The sequence below is a fragment of the Protopterus annectens genome, chromosome 8.part1 (genome assembly GCF_019279795.1).
Source record: "Protopterus annectens isolate FY-2018-M chromosome 8.part1, PAN1.0, whole genome shotgun sequence".
NCBI classification, from domain to species: Eukaryota; Metazoa; Chordata; order Ceratodontiformes; family Protopteridae; genus Protopterus; species Protopterus annectens.
This window is the reverse complement of record NC_056742.1, coordinates 253983507-254006735: the sequence shown is the minus strand read 5'-3', so window position 1 is coordinate 254006735 and position 23229 is coordinate 253983507. Positions and strand designations below refer to the sequence as shown.

Genomic DNA, 23229 nt, shown 5'->3' with positions numbered 1-23229 from the left:
AATGACTTGAGTGGGTGCATAACTTGGCAGACGTTGGCTCCAGATAAACTACTGACCCTTTCTTCTTCTTGTTCAGTCTGGTTAGTGGGATATCTGTGTGTCATATAATGGACTCTCCTATGACAAAACTCCTGGATAATATGTTTACTTGCATTATGGGCTTTTCTCTTGGGGCTCCACTGGGTGTAGGTGTACATGTGGTGTTTGGTGTTGGTTTTGCTGAGTACTTCAGAAATGGCTGAGTATATGTGTTCCTGTTTGTAGGCTTAGGAGGTCTTTGAGATTTGGGGATATTGCTTTTTAGTGCCTCAGCATAAGCTGGTCGATATGTGTGGCAGGTACTAACATAATAGTTGTGGTGCATGCATTCTTGACAGCCTTGTTTATATGTGAAATTTTTACCACCAGTGTATTACATAGTGAAGACTCTTAATTGACTGTCTTGCAGTTTTTAATGAATGGTTTGTCTGTGTTTTCATTTTACCCTTTAGTTTGTTTTCATATTTAGATATCTATCTGCTTATCTGTCCATCTCTCTCTCTCTCTCTATATATATATATATATATATATATATACAGCAGTGGAGCTGAGACAAACTTACTATGGCTAGCCCAGGTACAACAGGATTAATGGCATGAGGCTACCTCAAACTTTGTTGCAGAACACCTGATTCTGAGGGCTTAGCAAGAATGCTAAAAGTTAGAATGATTCTGTAAATTCCAGACTTTTCAAACACAGTGTACTCAGTACAACAGCACTGTACCACTAGTACAGATGACATTTATCCTCATCTTTAAAGTGCACTCTTATTTTGCTGTGTACAATGATCACTAGTACAGTACTCAAGAAACACATATGTGCACACTCAGAGGAGATCATAGGCAACGTATTTTTTTAGTTTCAAAGAATGCCACTCACTCATTCTTTCATTCATTTGAAGATTTAGGTCCCTAGCGCAGGTGTCCACCACTATTTGTTGTGAAGAAGGAGGTCAAATATGAGTTTGAGTCTTTCCTGGATCATAAAGCAAGACACAGGTGACCCCAGATCAGCTCACATGATACTAAGTATAAAGATAACCAAGATAATCTTCGAGGACAATGGAAGGATTTAAGAACTTTCATTTTCTTGGTTAAAAGTCTTTGGGGATTTGTAGGTAAATTGCAGATGAGTGGACAGGAGTTTGCATTAAGTTTTCTAAGTTTTCTTTTTATAGGAGAATTATGTTTACTTTGGCTGCTCCTATAGTTTATCTCACTGAACAACAGGCCCTCCTTTATGGTACAATATGAATGCACCAATTCAAAGACATACATACTCATGTACAAAAATACATAGAAAAACCTACAGAGTGATGGGCTGTGAATGGAGATGTAAAACAGTCTTCACTGTTTGCATTTTGTGTGTGTGTGTGTGTGTGTGTGTGTGTGTGTGTGTGTGTGTGTGTGTGTGTGTGTGTGTGTGTGTGTGTATGTGTAAATTACACATATTACTCATGCAATTAAACATACTGTGACAAAGGGGCATACTGCCAGCCCAGCTATCTGGAATATATTAAATAATTATATGCCATTTGTGAATATCAACATGATTTATATAGAAGTGTGACAAAGGGAGATACTGCCAGCATAGCTGTCTAGAATTTTGTATATAATTATATGTCATTTTTGAACATCAACATGATTTCTATAGAAATGTGACAAAGACAGATATTGCCAGCACAGCTGTCTGGAATTTTTAAATGGTTATGTGTCATATGTGAGTGCCAACATGCTTCATGTAAGATGCTTATGTTACAAATGTATTAGAACTGTATGTCGTGTATATATCAAACTATCTTTGTACAGACATGTGTGTTGAAAAGATATTTTATAAAGTACTGAGTCCAGTGTGCCACTATTCTGCGGTGGTACGGTGGTAGCATTGTTACCTCACAGCAAGAGGTTCTCCCATTTGATTCATGGCTTGGCTTGGGAGTGCCTTCTGTGTGGAGTCTGCATGTCCTCCCTGCGGTTGGGTAGCATTGGAAAGACATGCGTGCATAAATGGGAGTGCCTTCATTGAAGTTTGCGTGTCAAGCTGGCACCTCGGCATTTCGTAAAAATCTAGTGCCAATCATTAGCGGACCAGAGTTCCTCTGTGGCGACCCCTTAACGGGAAAAAAGACGAAAAGACAAACAACAACAACTGAGTCCAGTGTGCCCTACTGGAAAAGAACAGAAATGTACATGCAGTATTGTAACTGTGCAAATGTATATATTCTAACAGTGGAAACTGGAACACAGGAGGTTAACCTCAGTCTAGTAAATTTCAGAAAAATATGTGAAATTAAATTATTTTGTGGCAGCAAGGAGACACAATGTCTAAAACTAGGCAACTTTCTGTATTGTCTTGGGAGTGTTTTATTGTTTTATGACTTCCATTCTCTGTCAAAGATCTGAGGTCTATGTATTTTTACAGGTAGATGCTAAATGCTACCAGCTGCTGTGAATGTTTGTTTTGGGTCTGGGGACTAGAAGTCAGATGACAAGAAATGTCATTCTGCAAGCTAGCTGAGCAATAATATTTGAGATATTAATTTGAGAACTCTTTGAGATAGACACAGCATTCTGTTTTCTGTCTTTAACCTGACAACAACAAGATCCATTCATCACACCTGCCTTGCTTTGATGAAGTAAGTTACAAGGGAACAGTATAATTCTGTTTGATATAGTCAAGAATATAGCAACACTTAGTGTATATGTTTTTTCTTTATTTATCTCAGACTGTCCTGCAATGTTATTTTAAATATTTCCTGTGATTTTGAAGACTGATGTCACTGTAAATATTTAAAGTTTTTTCTTGTTCATTTATTATTTATTATTAAATATATTTAAACCTTTCATTGTGGCTGATCTATGTATAGATATTTAAGTTCTGAGAGTACTTGCATATTTATTTGGTGACACTGTGCAGGTCACTCCTAATAGCCTTGCTCTTGGTCAAACTACCATTTGTATTGATAGTGACATTAAGATTGGACATCCTTTGTTAAGGGCCTTAAAGTGACTGATAAGGAGCTGGCTACCTTATAGTTTGGGCAAAAGGAGGCATAGCTAGCAAACCTGTGCCAGCCTTTCCCAGGCATGTGTGTGTGTGTGTGTGTGTGTGTGTGTGTGTGTGTGTGTGTGTGTGTGTGTGTGTGTGTGTGTGTGTGTGTGTGTGTGTGTGTGTGTGTGTGTGTGTGTGTGTGTGTGTGTGTGTGTGTGTGTGTGTGTGTGTGTGTGTGTGTGTGTGTGTGTGTGTGTGTGTGTGTGTGTGTGTGTGCGTGTGTGTGTGTGTGTGTGTGTGTGTATGTGTGTGTGTGTGTGTGTGTGTGTGTGTGTGTGAGTGTATGCATGTGCTCGTGTGCATGTGTGTGTGTGTGTATGTGTGTGTGTGTGTGTGTGTGTGTGTGTGTGTGTGTGTGTGTGTGTGTGTGTGTGTGTGTGTGTGTGTGTGCATGCGTATGTGCGTGCGTGTGGGTGGTGGGTGTGTATGTAAATCAAACCTCACAGACTGTGTGTGTCAGCCACTTGGGCAAGGACACAAAGCACTGGTTGGTTAGAGAGGGTGCTGGAGGTCTTGGCTTGACCACTCAGTTGAAATCTCAACTCTATATCTGTCCCAGTGAGGAGTCTTATTGGGGATCTGAAAAAAGAGGAAGAAACTAGCCCCGGTTGACTATGGTCTCTGTGTGCTCTTAAGAGAAACTGCACTTGATGCAGAGAGCTCCATGTGGAAAAACTATGTGGGTGCTTGTCATCCTCTCAGCATACATCTGACACTATTGTGAGTGGTGAGGATTGAGGCTCCTTGATTACCAGTCCAGTGGTGGGGCATCACACATGCAAAATATTAACACCTAATAAAATTGAAGTTTGACAGTAGGTCTGCATACATCTGGCACAATTATGGCAGAAAGAGTTCAGCTATATAAAAGTAGTAATTAAAGAAAATGTCATACTTATTTTACAAAACAATGTGAAATTATGTGGTTTACTTACAAATGAAAAATACAAAATGGAACTTGTGTTGTTTATCACCAGTGCAACCCTGGGTGTTCATTATTTTCAAAATGGAATTTATCATTTTTCAATTAAGGTAAACCAGTGTCTCTTATTTTAGTCACTATAGCAGTATTTAAATGTGTCTCAGTCAAAAGCAATTCAAAATGAGGCCTATGCTTTTCAAAATCTGAAGCAAACAAGCAGTTACTTATTACATATAAAACTCTCCCATTAACTCAAATGTTTCTTAAAAACCATACAGTTTCTTACTAAGATTTCTAAAAAATAGATGTACATAGAAACAGGTAGAGCTACAGGCATACTGATAAATAATACGTTTTGACAACTGTAGAAGAGCATTCAGCTTTCTATGCCAGATTATTTATATGAGGGAAAATGTCAAATCACTTCAGTAGTTCTTGGTAAAATGCTGCTCACTAATATGAAAGCTAGAAGCTTTGTCCCCAGAATTCACTCTTCACAGTTTTGCATGCCAAACTCAAGTCACCTCATTTTCTTGCCTAATTCAGAAAATTATACCAAATCTATATAATCAGATGGTCTACTTGATCTTTCCATACAACAAATACTTTTGTTCTGTTTGTTTTCTATATTTACATGCACTGCATTTTTAAGGGAAGCCAAGGCCACATAGGATTACTGAAGTATTGTCTAACAAGTGAGCTAAATAAAGCTAAATAAATAAACTGACACCTCAGGAGATCTTGCTGACAATGGTTTGAGTATGAGCACTGCCATCCTTCTAGCTTGTGAGCAGATGTCAGGACAGTGCCTGTCAGATACAGCATCCTGCTGTCCACCAGAATATCTAGGCCTTTTTTTATTGCACCAAAAGAACAACATACAAATCAGTGCATTATTAGCTATGCATAAATGCACAATCTCATATTTTACTAGATTACGCTATGTGTTCTTTTTTCCCTTAATTGATTTTATATATTTCAGTATTACTTCCAAGTACTCTGTTTGAAGCAGCTTTTACATTATCAGTCTATTTTACAGTTAAAGCTCTTGCCTCTCTGAGACTGTCTGAGTATCTGAAATAAACTGATAAGTCTTCTTTGAGGAGTTTTCAGCAGCAACAATGTGGGAAATGTTAACAAAGTAAGTTAGTCATGTTTTCCATCCTTGGACTAGGTAAACTACGAATCTGTTTTAGAAAATAAAATAATGCAAATATATATATCCGGACACACTCACACATACACACACACACACACACATGTGTATATATATATATATATATATATATATATATATATATATATATATATATATATATATACGTGTGTGTGTGTGTGAAACCACAGTGCAGATGTTTTGGACATGATTGTGCCTCAGATGATCTAGGTTTGATTAGCACTAGGAGTCTGGAAAAAATGGCTATATGGGATGTAAATGACAGGCTAGTGTTGTCTCATGTACATTATAAGATGTATGCTGACTGAGATGTATCATAAAAGTACCACCTAGGACAGGGGTCTGCAACCTTCACTATCAAAAGAGTCATTTTTGGCCCCTCTCCCACCAAATAAAATTCATCGGGAGACACAAAACCTGTTTGACCCCTAAAATGAAGATAACACAACGTATAAAGTTGTATATATAGTTATTATACTAAATATAAAAGAACTAAGTTTATAAAAGCAATATTTAAAATCCGTCCCTAATTTTGTTCCTTTGCTGGGATTGCTTGATCACCCTCAGTGTGTGTGGAATGCATGGCAAAGGAAATAGGGTTATTCTAGAAAGTTTATAAGTTTATAAGACCAATATTTAAAGTTTATCACTTGATCACTCTCAGTGTGTGTGTGTGTGTTTGTGTGTGTGTGTGTGTGTGTGTGTGTGTGTGTGTGTGTGTGTGTGTGTGTGTGTGTGTGTGTGTGTGTGTGTGTGTGTGTGTGTGTGTCAAAGCTACAGGGAGCCACTGCAGAGGGGTGGAAGAGCCACACGCAGCTCCAGAGCCACAGGTTGCAGACCCCTGATCTAGGAGGAAAGCTTTGTATTGCAACTCTTGCATTAAGGATGTTGGGGATGGCATGAGGCTGCAAGACTTAAAGACAAACTATCATCTATGTTGGTAAGCAGAAATATGCACCCACAAAAGCTCAGCATAGCAGGCATTGTACCACGTTTTCTTAGCAGTGACATGGGTTGTTAAGAAGCATTTGGAAAATTTGTTGACACACCTGCTCACTGACATTGGATACATCTGGTTCTTGCCTCACTTCTCAGTATCTTACAAGGAATAGAACTGGATGAACAAATTGTTTGATAATGACCAAGAGCTTGTTGGCCAAAGATGACGCATCACAAAAAAAAAAATTGAAAAAACATTTGACCGGTTAGAAGCTACTGCTGATACTATTTTAGGCATGAAAGTAGAATTAGTCTTTAATGACACTGTTTCTTAATGGAAAACATAATATGGTATTTTACACATAAAGGCCTGCATATTCAGCAGGTTTAGAAGAAGGTTATTTTTTTTCTAACATAAATTGTAGATCCCAAGTAAGAAAAACTGTTATTTTGGGTGTCTCAGTTGTACAACTCCGCTTTAAAAAAGTCTTTAACAGCTACATGTGTTGCAATCTGAGAGAATGTTGTTAAACATGCAGAGACTGCAGATATATAAACTTTATTTAAATACTATGTTCAATATGAATCAAACAGAAAGATAAATAGTCTAGACATTTTGGAACTGGACAATGAAAAGTGTCCAGCTCTTGAGCTACATACTATATTAAGCAAATGTCTTCAACTTATAGATCTAGGATTTCTTGCTTTAGATCTCCTAGCCTCCTTCAAAATATTCAGGACTTGGAAAAAAAGGAGTCAATGTCAGAAGTTTATCCTCTATGCTAGAACAGGCTGACAGTTTTGATGGTGGAATGCCAAACCTTGCCCTCTTACTGTTTAAGTAAGGACATGTTAAGAAGTAATGGCCACAGCAAGCAAATAATCAAGTTCGGCAGTAAGAATACTTCAGTTGTCTCAGCTAGGCAGAAGTTACCATAATGAGATTGTCTTTGTTTTGCTTCATTTTCATAATTAATGCTGAATCAGAAGGTCTAGGTAGAGGCCATACAATAAGGCCTGAGTTGACTAGAAAAAGAAAGCATCTATATTCCATCTGACACTGTGATAAATAAGAGAACAAGCCACTTTGACTTGATTGTTGTGTGTGGCAAACAAATCTACTTCTGGGAACCCAGATGTTTGAAAAATCTGTTGAAATTATCTGGATTTGACTTCAGCTTGTAGTCCAATGATATTTTTCTATACAGGGCATCTGCACATTGATTCTGCAGACATGGTTAATGCAGTACAGAAAGACGCAGGATAAAAAGGAAAGTTGTTTGCCAGTGTGAGAGTCCCTTTGCAGAGCTGAAAAGATCTGGTTCTTCATTGCTTGTTTATATAAAATGCTACAGTAAGCAACAGTTGTCTGTCTAGCTCTGTAAATGTACCAGTCAAAAGTTGTTTTTTAAGACAGCAAAAGCATTGGAACCCCATCACACCCCAGCACATAATATCAACTTGTCTGGTAGCTCTTTGATATTTACTGAAAACTAAAAAATGGCATACATAGTATCAGAGGTAAACAAGGTATCGATCCAAGAGGAGAACTGCTGCCCACTCTTTTTTCTCCCAATGCTAATGTGCTAAAGTGGTGACAATACAAATATGTGAATATTTTTAGTTATTTATTTATTTAACATTTGTTTACTGGGAAAGTATGATTTGGAACAAAGCCAATTTTCAGCAGAGGCCTTGGGAAAAACGCTTCAAATGCATGTCTCTGTAATGTGGGAGGAAACCAGAGCACCCAGAGGAAACCCACACAGATGCAGGGAGGACATACAGACTCCACACGGAAGGCATCCCCAGCTGAGAATCGAACCAGAGAACCTCTTGCTGTGAGGCGACAATGTAACCGCTGCACCACTGCGCCTTCCATTTTCATTTACATCTCATTGCTGCTCAGGATTAGTGAGAGTTTAGGCAGAGGTACTGCACACTAGCCTTTCGCTTAGTCATTAGCTTTTTAGCATACCTTTTCCTTCTTAGTCGCTCTGCCTGCCCACTTGCTCTCAAGTTCGATTCCCATGCCGCTGCATTGATGCACTTATTCTCAATTTCAGGGCTACAGTACAAGGTAGCCAGAAAATTACTGAAGTCATAGACTGGTTTGGCTAAAAAACTCCTCAGGGATAATTGGCAAATAAAATCCCGAGTAGAGGTTGATGCATGAGTCACTGAATATACAATGTCACCATAGCATGCCCATTGAGAGCAGTATTGATGAAGACATTGAATTGCTAGACTTTTCTCTACCCAGACATGCTCAGAGGCACATGAATCAATGTCTGAGTCAACATCTTTCCCAAAGGAAGGTTTGTTGAAAATTTGCTGCTCACATCGCTCTTTCCCCCATCATTAGTGGGATGTTATCTGACTGATTAGAACAGGAAATGTGCAATTCAGTAAATGCACATTTGTAATTTATACAGTTGAAGATACTTTGACATAAAACAAAGATAGTTCTTCTCCACATAAAGTAAAGCACTTCTCCTACTCTGATATGTCATTTGGAAGAATGGATGAGTAATTGCAAATTCACATCAGTTCAATACTCCTGTCCCTAATGAATGAAGGAAAACTGTAAATGACTCAATGTATCCTTGGTCGGACCATCTCTGGGTTATTCATAAATAAATATAAGGGATAAATACTAATATAGGTTCACAGGTTTGTACTAGGCTAATGACCACAAGGGCCTTTTTAAGCCTAGCCATGCATCCCAAATCTCTGAGAAGTTCTCGTACCCTTGTTAATGTAAGCAGAGGCTTGGGAGATTAAACATTTACAAGAAGGGTCCTGGGAGATGATCCATTTACAGGCTGCCTGTGTCCATTAGTCACGTGTGCCAAATCAGGGATGAATTTCCTGTTCTCCATTCAGTTTTCCAAATTACACTTGAATTACATTAGGGAGGAACTTTGCTTCACATGGATGGGTAGCCTGTTCCAGAGAAGGGGTAGTGTCTGAGATGCATACCTGTCACTCCAATAGGCCCTATTTATACCACAGTCAAGGTTTAAGTCTTTAAAATGGGTAATTCTGGTGCTGTTTGTTTTGTGGATATGCAAGCGGTCCTTCAGGGTGGAGTCTAACATTGCCCTGTGTGCCAGGCACAGATCACCCTCAGCAGTCTGTAGCAGACAGATTACAGGGATAGGGCCTTGAGGTGATCTGCATAGGACATGTTACTTACACCCTGTATTATTTTAGTGAGGAGCCTCTGTGGACATTCCAATTGTTGGATGTGCCTGGTTAGGAACACACCAAAGGGGGCATTGTACTCAATGATAGGTCTGATAGTATAAGGCTAGGCTTTTTAAGGTTCTCACAGATCAATGGCCTATGAAGTATGTATGAACCTATGTACTGATATTTTTGGAAGACATTATGCTGATGTAATACAAGTCATCACTAGGCTAGACAGAAAAGTATTTTAAGACACTTAAAACCATGATTCATCTATGTCAGCTCACAAAAGACCTAACTAAATCCTAACATTGCAATTTTCACATGACAATACCGCTATCCATAATGTACAATCTTGGTACTTAACTTCACTAAAAAAAAAATTACAAAAATTACCAAACAAAATCAACCCCATATTCAAAAAATAACATACTAAGCAAAGGTACTGAAAAATGTTAAACTAAAACACTAAAAACAAAATACCCTGAAACAAAATTTTTAGGGTAAAAGCATCCACCATCACACACCATCATCTGTACTTATATATATAGTACCTCAAAGACTGCATTCGCTCAGTGAAAATGTAAAATATGTATTGAATGGTTGCCATGAAAAATCCCAGCATGCAATTCCCCAACAGACCAAGTAGTATCACAAGTAGTTATAACTCCTTCAAAAAATAATAAAATTTTTTGCAAGGAAAATAACTCAATGCACCCCAGGGGAGTAGGAGAATTTGTCACCCACACTTACTTTACATGTATATTCCAAGTCCATAGTCATGCAATCAGTGGGAAAGAGAAACACCCAGCAAGCATGACAACACTTAATAAAAGGAATAGCATTATCAGTGCCCCATTTTAAAACAATGGGAACTGGGTCAGGAATCAAAACATTTGTGAGTTGTAAGGCACTGAGATGGTATTCTAGTTACATTTTTCACTCACTCACTCACTCACTCACTCACTGACTCACCCACTCACTTTCTGAATAACAACAATCTCAGACAGATGGAAAATTACAATACTATAGCAGCAAAATTGTTCTAGATTAAAAAAAAACTACAAATAAACATACCTCAAGCAAAACATATGCTGTTAAACAAAAATTGTCAAACTGAAATTGCACTGCTGAAGAAGAACCTAAAACCATATTTCAAGTTTTGCATGATTATATTTAGCACAAAACTGGAAATGTGTAAGTTAGCATAACTCACAAAACATCTCATAATGACTATGGGTAGCATTCATAAAGATGAAATTATTGCATGAAGTCATGCATATTAGCATGCTGCAGCAAAAGTTGGCAGAAAATTGAACATAATCTTGCAGTTTGTGAACCTGTGTAATACTACATACAGGCATATGAAGGTCATATGCTAGGCTGAAAAAATTTGGGAAGGCAATGAGAAATAGCTCAATAGAAATAATGTTACCATCAAACTGCTGATGATTCTTGCAATATGACTTACGTGTGCAGCAGATGAAACCTCCTCCTCATACTTTCTGCATGTATGCTATCCACTTGGGAAGACCAACAACTGAACTTGTCATCTATTATTAGAACACTACATACCTAACTAGTATGGTCACGCAAGCCAGTGGTCTGCCACTGGCAGGCCTGCACAATCTATAAGTAAACAGCCAATAAATATATTTAAAAAGGCAGTTAGCTGTGTCTTCTCTAGTGAAAGAGGGCTAGAATGAGCCTCACTGTAACCAGCACAGGAATGCCAGCATTTTCTTCTCATAGTCATCAGCTTGTCCTACTCAACCTGCTGTGACCGATATGATGTGCCTGTAGGTGAGGTACTATGCACACACCTTTCTGTATGTAGGTGACAAACATGTTGCTATAACTGATTTCCTTGTATATAAGTCAGCATACATATATATATATATATATATATATATATATGTGTGTGTGTGTGTGTGTGTGTATGTGTGTGTGTAGCCAGATTAGTCTTGTTAATTTCCCACACCACTTAGGAAAACATGCTTTGTCAGGCAACATGTCCTTCACATGCTATACACACACACACAAGAGAAATACTGTCATGCTGACAACTTTGCTGCCGAGAACCCACAGTATAAAGGAATGTTGTGCCACACATTTCCAGCTTTGAGCATCTGCAATACTCCTGAAATGCCTCACTGCCCTCCCTATTGCAGTAATGATACCTGCCACATAGTGATATCCCACCTGTGTGAATGCTAATAAAAGTAACAGGAGTTACTAAAATACAGCTGACAGTTGAAGCATGCATTCCCTACTCCCACCATCTAACATGTGCATGTGATGTTTGCAAGCACTCCCTGCTGTAGAAGTGATGACTGACATTTAAAGCAATCCTACATTTCACTGAGCCTTAATAAAACACTACATGCAGTACATTTTAATTGCTTTTACAGTACTGCATATTTAGATGTCACAGCATAATATCATAAATGTAGCGCAGCTGCCATTTACTACCAGCTGAAGTATTTTCTTCAAAATAGCATCTTTCTATTTTTGTTTCATACAGCATCTTGGAAAAATGCTCCACAATATTTTCCGAAATCAAAAAATATGTCTCTGATCTTGCATATTTATATGGTCTGCATAGTCATGATTCTTTTGGAGCCACGCTCAAATGGCTTTACAAATGTTCATGTAAATTAACCCCACATCAGAGCTTTAAGCAGTCCAGTGCGGCATCATGTCGCATACTGCTGCTGAGTAAAGCTCAGCTCAACGGTACTTTCCATTAATTAAATTCCTTCAATGAATGCTCTCGTGTGCTGCTTGCACAAAACAATGTGTTCTGGCTCTTTATGTACGTGTGCAGTTCAGCCTGTGCACATGTTGCATGCGCTGACTCATTCAGAATACAGAAGGCACATGACACGTGGGTGACACTTTGCAGCTGCTACTGTGTAATATGAGACTGCTATCTACTTTAACTGGGTGACATACTGCTGCAACAATGACCAGTTTGCTTACTTGGGGATGCTAAAAAGGAGTCACAAGACATTCAGGTTGCTTAAAGAGAACCCCCCCCACCTTATCTCCCTACGTACTTTAGCCATATTGCTACCACATAGATTTGAGATGGAACTGTTCATGAAGGTTCCATGTATGCGTGTATTTTTTTATGAGGGATGTGATTTATAAGGGAACATCAGTTGACAGCTCTGAACAATCACTATCTAATGCTGTCCAGCACTACTGTTACTAATACTTTAAGGAGCCGAGGGCATATAATGTCACCAGATCCAGGTAATGGTACAACATTTTATATGACAGCCTTGCATTTGGTGGCATTAGATGTTCTATTATTATCTACCCTTTCATCTCCCAGTTTAAACACAATATCCAGTGATGCCAGAGCAGAAGGAACTTACATTTTGCCACATACATAACACCACTGTGAATGTCCATCTACACAGTCTCATTATATTGTCATCATATAGAAAATCCCTAGCCTCCATGAGTGGGATGACAGTAGAAAAACAAAACAAACCCACACAGACACACACACACACACACACACACACACACACACACACACACACACACACACACACACACACACACACACACACACACGCACTTCCCTCAACCGGAGGAAATATGGATATTGTTTTTCAATTCCCCTCCAGTCTCCCTTGAATGCCTTACTAATCAGACTCAGACCTACAATGGTGCACACAGGAACTATTTCTTTCTTTACTGGTAGAAAATTAACACTGTAAATCATTTGTATAAAAGTTGCAAAAAAATAATAAATATATCAGCAGGGCTGATCCTGTGGCATATACAGCTAGAGTTTCTGTAAATGAAACCAAAGACAGATGGAACCCAGTGCATGATGTGGTTGTGATAATTACAATCATGCTCCTTATTATTGCAAGACTATATTAATTAATGGGCATGGAGTGGATTCTCTGTTGTTTAATTTTTCCTAGTCTTCCCTGATGGAAGTGGACCCCATTCTTAAGTCAAAGTATGATTAAAGTTCATGAGATTAGTATTATTTGTTAGATGTTAGCCAGAAGTACTCCTCACAGAACCTGCAATGGCCCAGTAATGACTCCTTCTGTAATTCATACAGAATTACACATATCAATAACATATCTAAGTATGAATGTAAATTATTTTTTGTAAGACCCATTGCTCCTACTACTGTTGGGACTGTCTGGGTATCCTCCTTCCACATTGCCCTCATTTCTGATTGCAAATCCTGGTATTTTATGACTTTGTCTTTCTGTACATAAGACACTGTAGTCACTGGGTGTAGCAATTTCAAAAATCAATTCTATTTTTGTCTTCTTTTCATGAAATACTGTATCTGGTTTTTGTATCTATTTTTTGAACTGTTGGTAATGGGTAATCCAATGTGATATACATTTCATCAATTTCAATAATGCTTTGTGGCTCATATTTCCAATCTTTTTCAGCTACTTCAATATTATAATGTTTGCACAATCCCCAATGAAACAATCTTGCTACATTATTATGCCTTTCAGTATAAAATCCTTCCGCGATTAGTATATCACAACCAGCAATAAGATGTGCGACTTTTTCCAATTCTGTTTTACAAACCTAGAATTGTCGGTTTCTCCCGGATTCACTTTAGAAGCTCAAAATACTGAAATATCGAAATTCAGTATTGGAGCCCATAAAGTGGAATCCTGAAAACAATGAAACCTCAGGAGCGTGAAATTCAAAACCTCGCACACCGGAGATTTTGAATTAGCCATTCCGGTGTTTTGCTGTGGTTGTGGATTCAGGTAAGTGTTTATTTGTTAAGGGTTTTGGGTAGGGGCTGTGGTGTGTGTTAGTGTGTTTTGTTGCTGTGATATGTGTGTGCAAGGAGAATATAGCTTGTGTGGTGGTGTTTTGTGTGTGTTTGTATGTAGTGCAACCTCGGAGTTAGAATATGTAAGTGGGGGGAGCATAGAAATGAAACAGTGTAATGTTATTAAGAATCCTGGGATGAGTAAATGTGAATCTTGGTAATTTTTGTAAACATATGAGTATAGGATATTCATTTAACATTAGGGACAGTAGTTACAAGACCATGTCAGGCAAGTATAATTGCAACACAACCTACGTGGCATATCTTGCTCAATGTAACCTATGTCCCACATTCTATGTTAGAAAAATGGATCATAGACTGCGGAAGCGGATGTATGAGCACCTTTACTACATTAGGAAAGGCAAGGTTGAAAATGCATTAGCTGCCCACATCAAAACTAACCCCACACGCAGTTTTATGTTTAGAGTAATTGACCATGTAGCTGAAGAAGTAAGGGGTGGTCCCAGATCTCTGTTATTAGAAAAAAGAGAATTGATGTGGCAGATTTGTTTAGATGCTTGCCATTTCCCTGGTATTAATGATAGTTGCTCTATACAATGTTTACTGAAACTGAAAAGTGTAAATAGATAATTAATTCTTATAGTTATTTTTGTTATGATAAGGTGCTCTGTTTTATGTTTTATATTTGATGTGCATATTGGGTTTATAATTGTGATTGTTTAAATATGTATATTCATAAAATTTTGTATCTAAGTGTTAATTTTCACAGTGAATGTAGGGTTGAATGGTGTTAGCTTTAGTATTTAAAGTATTTAAATTTAAAATGGTATTTATTTTATGTTAAAACCTTCATTTTTAAACAGTAAGGAAAATTGTTTGTATATTGTTCCATTATGTTATATGTGAGTAGCAGATGTAGTTTTTAAACATTATTGATGATACAGTTGATCTAAATGAATTAATTTTAGTTTAGTTTTACAAGTTGAAGACTTATTTGTATGTTTAATTGATTTTGTATTGAATAATTGAGTAATTAGGGGGTGGAGGGAAGTGTATTTCAGTGTAAAAGTTAGTTTGTACCTGCTGTTATTTTCTGAAGAAGTCTGGTCATTGTACTAGATGAAAAGCGTTTAACATTACTGTGTGGTACCATGGTTTGTTCATCACTTTTTCATTAAAGAGCTGAATAGCTGAAGATTGCTGGGTGTTTGAGGTGCTTTTGCCCTGCATAGTTGTTTTTTCAGTGTTTTATTCTAAATGAATATACACTCTGTCAGTATCAGTTCCAGGGTATAGTTTATACATTGTTGGAAGGCAAGTTATTGGTCTACAGTTTTTACAATAGCTTGCAGGTTTACTCTTTAGTAGGAGTATTGTTCTTGCTCTTGTTAACCAGGTTAGTGTCTGTTCGGAGTGCACATATAAATAGTTCTTACTCATAGCTAAATCTTTATGTAGAGATGTTAATACTTTAGCCAGAAGTTAGTTACTGTATCCGGGCATGGCGTTTTCCAGTCAGGAGCTTTTCATAACTTTGTTTGAATCTCTCTGGCTATTACTTCATCCTATTTCATATCCTGTATATTTGTAGTTCTTATTCATTCTTTTACTTCTTATAGCCATTCAGCATCTTTGTTATGTTCACAGGATATTCATAGATATTTCTCCACAATGTAGATATTTCTTCTTTTTTCCGGTGGTGTTTTAATTCCCTCAAGCTTGTTTTTCAGTTCTCTATAAAACTTTTTTAGGTCATCTTTTTTTATTGTGTACTTCTTCTTTATATTTATCTGCATATCTTCTAAGTTTTTCTGCCTGTGCTGAGATTTTTACTTTATTATTTGCAATAGTGCACAATAGATCCTGATCTTTTCTGATACAGCGCATTGCTTTTATCATGTCTATCATTCTATTTTTGTTAATCTGTTACCTCTTCTATACTCTTCTAACAGTGACATTTCTTGTCCTAATTATTTTATAGTTTTCTCTATTCAATACTTACATGATGGCATTTGATTTCTCCCCTTCCTTTTCTTTACTGCCCTATTGCCCTGTGTTTGTGTGGTAAGACCTTATCTGTTATTAATTTAGCTGCACAGTAATACGTCCTGTTTACATCTGTTATATCACATGAATCTCTACGAAGAGTCCTAATTACTATGTTCATTTGTTTTAGCAAACGTCTAACTCTTTGGGTTTTATTGACTTTTTGTACTCATTCTTTCATTGATGCTAGTATGTCTATCTCTATTAAATCAAGCAGCTCTTCTCTTAGATCATGTTCTTCTAAGGTGAGATCATATTCTTAGCTCTCCATTTCCTGCAGGCATTCTACACAAAGCTCCAGAGCATCTTCTTTTACCACATTCTCTTCAGTTTCATCCTCTGTCATCTGTTGCTCTTTCATATGGGAACTCACTTGCCTATCACTCCACAGCATTGACTGCATCAGACTTGCCACAGTTTCTTGTTCTTTCCTTGCTGTGCAACTCCAACTGAACATTTATAATGGTTTCATGTAGAAGGTTCCAAAGTATCTTCATATGGCAACTGATCAGATGTTTCCCGCTACACGAGTTTCTACTTAATTTGGGGATCCATTGCTCTATCCTGCTGTGATGTTATCAGAGTTAGATTCTCTATGCTTAATCCTTCACTTTGCAGATAATCCAAAAACGCAGCTTCTATTTCTTTAACTTCTCTATTACGAATACTCTTTTCTACATTTCCTCTTTGTTTTCTTATTTTTGTACTGTGAAATTTTCTACATCCAGATGCCTTTGCATGTATTTCTCTTCAAATATCTTTGGTGCTGCTCTTTTTGTATTGATTAGTTTTGCTTTCTACTTTGCATAAATATTGCACCATGTTAAAACTCTTTTTCTTTCCCATGTCCATATTTCTTCTTCAGATGTCCCCTGGTACTCCTGTTTCTTTTCAGCTGGGGAACTCGTTGCTCCATCATGCTGTGATATAACCTATGTTAGACTATCAACAGTAAATCCTTCACTTCGCAATTATTCCATAATTTCAGCTTTTGCTTTATTAACTTCTACTTTACTAATTTTCTGTTCTACATTCCCACTTTGTGATCTCATTTTTTGTATTGTAATTGGACAGTAAGTCTGCAGTGATGCTATTTCAGAGTATCCTTCCTACTCCAAGGTACAACAAACTTGGGGTGAGTGTACAGTTAAAATGAATAAGGAACAATGCTCTTCCACATCAGGAAGTTTACATGGGGAACCTAAGTCATGCAGAAATATGTTATTTTATAGTATATTTCAGTATTTTCTGATTTGAGCTATAACTACTTTTTATTTTTTTTGAAGTATTAGAACTTTTAATTTCAATATGCATATTTGTGGTAAGGAGCTGACAGAAATTCATTTCACATTCTAAGGAAATTACTAAATATAGGATATTATTTTTATCTATAATATGAAGAGTATATAACTGCATAATAATGATAAAATGAACATTATTATATTTCTTCTAAGCCATACAATTGCCTTCTATATGCAATTTTACATTTTTTGCTATTTGTAAATAATCTTAATTTCAGTTATTTACATTTTAGCACAGACAATGATATAATGCCATGCTCAGGCTATGTAGTTATACCACAAGTTATCCTGGTTCAAGCCATCAGCTAGGAGCTGAACAGTTGGATAAGGAATAGAATAACATCCAACTGCAGCTGCTGAAAATTAATGGATACAGTACTAACATCTGCTGGTGGAATCACAAGTTATTGCTCATGGGTACACCTGCACAGGACTAAGCACATCAAATGAATGAGAACAGGAACATGTGGAGGCATCTGGTCTAAACTTAAATAACTGCATACATGAGTGTGTTTAAATCATATAATATTTCACCTCCTGCTCAGGGATCACAGTATTCCTCAGAATCCTCAGTTCTATCCATTTGAGACAGTGAAAGAAAGCAGTACAAAATTTTAGAAAATGAATTAGGAACTGTCAGTGGACAATAAATAAGCTAACAGGGAAGATGGAGAGAATAAAAACAAAATACTGCAGCACCATCAGGTGTAAACATGCCAACAGTGGACAAGAAATAACACCCAGAAGCAGCCACAGTACAGGTTTATTAAACACATTCATCTTACAATAGTTCAGGAATCAAATTCATCAGAAAAAAACAACAAGCACTGCATTACTTTTATATAAATTAACTAATAAAGGTTATGTAATCAACAATCACCTTTCATCCCTAAAACTGGAGCTGTAGAAACATAATTATTCAAGTCAGGATGAACCCCATTTAATCTAATTTGCTGCAGTAAATTCTCTATATAATGAAGCATTTTTCCAGTTGCCCTTCTTACATTTTTGGTTCCTTTTTCCAAAATGAAAAATTCAAAGTTTTTAAAACCCATGCACAACACAGAATGTGTAAAAACTATATTAGTTTCATTACACTAATTCTAATACAAAATACATACTTATAAATCTGCTGTTGTAAAATTCTTGCAGTTTTCCCTACATAGAAATGCATTAGAACACACAGTGAGACAAATAACCCTGTGTTACAATTAAACTTACCTGGTCCTAGGTTTACTTACTTGTCTTCTAACAATAGTTTAGGAGTTTTTTGAATGTAAGGGGTACTTTGTTGACATTCATGGGAAAATGTCCAAATGTGGGGCCAAAAAACAATGTAAATATATTTTGGGAGGCCCTAATGTGACCACCTGGGATTACCCAAAAGTGACACCCTGTCCGAGTTGGTTTGAGTGCACCATCATATGGTTATATATGTCACTGTATGTTCTAAATGTAATGCCTTTTATGTTCTGAAAATTGAGAGAAGACTACAACAGCTTATTTATTAGCACATGGTTTGTATTAGACAAGGTGATGAAATTAATGTACTTTATAAACATTCTGTGCTGGGCATGGGTTTTAAAAAGCTTGATTTTTTTTCTTTTTGGAAATGGTAACCAAAAATGTTAGAATAAAGATAACTGGAAAAATGTTTTATTATAAAGAGAATTACTGTGTAAAATTAGGTTAAAGACTGGGGGTGATCCTGGCATGCAAGAATGATTATATTTCTATAGCTCCAGTTTTAAGGAGGAACAATCAGTGATTGTTACATTCCCTACTAAGTAATTTAATATAAAAGTAACACAATGTTTGATGGTTTTATTCTGATGAAGCACTGAATTATTTTAAGATGAAAAGGCTTAGAAGATGGACAGAATATGTTCACAACAAACATATAAACTTTATCAGCATAACTGTTAATGGTGATCATTCAAATCAGGGGAGACCAGAAATGAGTCATGGATTAACCAAGCCGAACCATCACATGAAAGATTTAGGAGCTCATATATCAAAGATATATTAAATTGGTGCCAGCAATTAAGCACGTCACTGACATTTTTTAGGGGAGTTCACAGCCATATGTTAGTAAAAACATTATACTATGATAGACAGGTATGTGTCCTCTTACCACTTGAAAGCAACAAACCAATGTGGATCTGCTCATAGCCATATGTGAAGTAATTTCTTAGACTGTAGGAATTAGCAGTATTATTATTTACTTTTTATCCAGATACTAGATTTATATCACGTTATTATTTATGCCATTATGTACCTGTCAACAAAGCACACACATCCCTGGCTGTAAAGCACTAGCAAGCTGCATCTACTGCAATTATGCTTAAAACCTTATATGCTTGAATTTTATGGCATTTGACACTGTCAATATTTAGAAATTTACTCCAATAGGCATTTATTCCATCCACCTAAGAAAATGTGTTTTGTTTTACATACATCTTCATATATCCACACACACACACACACACACACACACACACACACACACACACACACACACACACACACACATATGTATTGTATATGCACAGATAAATGCAAACATGTGTGTGTGTGTGTGTGTGTGTGTGTGTGTGTGTGTGTGTGTGTGTGTGTGTGTGTGTGTGTGTGTGTGTGTGTGTGTGTGTGTGTGTGTGTGTGTGTGTGACATATATCCATTCCTCCTAAGTTCTACATTCTAACTGAGATGGAATGAAGCACAGAGAAGCATAAGCATTTCCACCCGCAATAAAACACACCTACCTGCCCCATTGTACATTCCATGCCACCAAGGAAATCATCCTCCCGAGTTCCAATACTGCAGTGTCCATGGATATCGTACACTTCAAAACGTAACTTTTGCACTTCTTCAAAATAATAGTCCAGTGTAAAGACTTTGGAAAACACTGGATTTAAGTTGCTTTTGATGACTTCAGTTCTGTCCACCTGGACAAAAAAAAAAAATTCACTGAGGAAACCACTGTAAAATTGATCACAGTAAAAGCTGCATATGAAGCCTCAAGTTGTTTTATTAGTGAAAGAAGCAATTACAAAACATCAGCAAATGCAAAATGCAGTCAATTATTACTTTATTTTTTTATGAAGGCTTTTATTTAGTATGACATTAATTTGTTTTTTCTATGCAAAGCATAATTACTGAGTCAGATGTGAAAAGACATTCATAATCAAATGACAAATGTGTCTTGTGTTCTCCATTCTCTGTTCTCTCACATTGTTTTGATCACTATGGAATTATAAGCCCTTTGTTTTAATCAATAGTATATGTCACAAAATGTCAGGTGAACTGAAGCAGGATGCTTATTCTTTGACAATTAGTCATGCCCAAGTCAGTACAGTTACAGATGTGACAATAAGTGAGAAGACACAAAGCTATTTCAGCTTCCATATGTAGTGCTATTTCACACACTACACCCACAACTGTCAAACTAGACATCTACCAGCAATTACAAAAGATGACAAGCAAACATTTCAAGATGCAAAAGGTGAAGTCTGTCTACATTTCTAAAACTTACAATTAACCACAACAGGCTTTAGCAGTTGCAGAATATTTGTTGACATTATGATGACAACAGACTGGACTAGAGAACTGTTATGATGTGAGTGAAAAACAAAATAAAGTCACTTTTAATATATAACATATACATGTCGAATTTTGAGCATCTATTACAAATATGAATTTTTAATATTCAAGTCAAACTTCTGTTATATCTACTGGCCATTTTCCTGTGCATTTATTAAAACTGTATATACATAATTCCTGCATTGCAAATATCTTTGTTCAAACTATTAATAATAGCCACAATTAGAAGTCTGTCTTGCCAAAATGAGTGTAGGCTATCAACTTTGATGCTTGACAGTACTTCCACTCAGATATTTAACACAGAATAATTAAGTCCTTTCATGATCAAGGTAAGATCACATGCACTCATTTTGTTTCTCAGAATGTGTTTTGTGACCTTTAGTGTCTTCTCCTGGTACAGTCTGTAGAAATTCACTTCAAGACATTTGTGGACTAGTAAACCTAACAAGGACTGTTCAGCACATATACAGGGACATTAAACCCTGAAAAAGTGTCAATTTTGAAGAGGGATATTTCAAGGACCACAAAAAAGTAGAGTAAAATAAAATAAAAATTAAATTCCAAACTGCTTACTCCTAAAGCCTATGAAATAAATTCATGTATCTTTGTCAAAATTGAAATCAGACCAACAATATACTTTGCAGTCAGAAATGGAGGAGTTCTATACAGTCAGGAAAACTAAGGCCTGAAGCTGATTGTGGCTTATGCCATTATGCAAAGTTTAAAATTAAATTTAAACAAGAAAAATGTCTGAGCAAGTGTAATACAAGCTCAGCAATATTCCAAATGAATGTTTAGTGCACCCAAAGAACAGATTTAAAGGATTAGATCTTATGGACAGAATAACTGAAAAACTATGGACAGAAGTTTATAATATTGTCTTGGAAACAGCATCAAATATTTCATACAGAAAGAAGATTACAAAGACTGTCTATAGCCACTCTGGTGATATAGAGGGATAAAGCCCTGACAATGGTCCCATCTGACTCGTGTCCAAATAGCAGCCTAGGGACTGACGGAGTAGCAGGGAAGGGATTGGCATGTCCATCCCAGGTGGGAGGGCATGCATTGATATGTTTCCTAATGGGATGCATGGCCCAAAGAGGGGAGTTGTCCTCAGCTGTAATCAACAAGCTTGTGGGGGGGGGGGGTGGAGTGGGTAAGATATAATCAAAAATCACCCTGAAAAGAAGCACAGACAAGCCAAGCCCCCTGGACACCTTAAGAATTCAGAAACAGCCCCAGCAATTACAGAGCAAGTCTGAGGATGTGTGTGTGTGTGTGTGTGTGTGTGTGTGTGTGTGTGTGTGTGTGTGTGTGTGTGTGTGTGTGTGTGTGTGCAAATTTATTTTAACTTAACCCAACATTCCTGCAGCCAGCACCACTGTAGTGCATGCTGATCTTGAAAGAGTGTTTATAGAACAGCAATCACATTCTACATATTGATGTTGTTTGTCCATGCAGCAAACCCCCTTCCCTTCTAGCTCTGCTAAAAGGTAAAAAAGAAAGAAAGAAGTGTCCCTATGAGGACCAGAGTTCCCCAAAGTTCAGTCAAACCTACTGGCACCCAAAAACCTGTCCCTAACCAAGCAACCACAAATAGGAACTTACAGAACAGCAGATCCTCCATATTACCATTTTATGTTAATGACCCCATGTCCACTATCATGTCTACAAAGTGAAGCATATTTTTGAATCAGCAATAGCTATGACAGCAGACCACAGTGCTTCAATGACAGGTAGCATCATTATGTGCTCTGTCTTTAATTTCTCCAAGTATTTTGGTTTTCTAATACCATGATGGGAATAGACCCCATTTCTAAATCAAAGTATGCTTAAAGTACACGAAATTAGTATTATTTCAATCTTTGATGTTAGCCAGAAGTGTTCATTGCAGCACCTGCAATGTGCCCAGTAATGACTCCTTTTGCAATTCATACAGAGTTACATGTATCAGTAACATATCTAAGTGTGACTGCAAATTCTTTTTTACAAGGCCCATTGTTCCTACTACTGCTGGAACTGTCTACATATCTTTCTTCCACATTGCCATCATTTCTGCCTACAAATCCTGGTATTTTATGACTTTGTGTCTCTCTGTACATAAGACACTCTAGTCACTGGGTGCAAGAATTTCACTAATCATTGCTACATTTCTTT

General features: G+C 37.0%; 1 protein-coding gene across 1 annotated transcript in view; it reads right to left on the bottom strand.

The window, feature by feature from the left end:
• Positions 1-23229, bottom strand: part of CPNE7 (copine 7) — a 2789522-nt gene that overhangs the window by 1882444 nt on the left and 883849 nt on the right. Inside the window, exon 3 of the mRNA XM_044081847.1 lies at positions 20232-20414. Coding sequence (XP_043937782.1) covers positions 20232-20414 — 183 coding nt within the window. The remainder of the gene's footprint in view (positions 1-20231; positions 20415-23229) is intronic.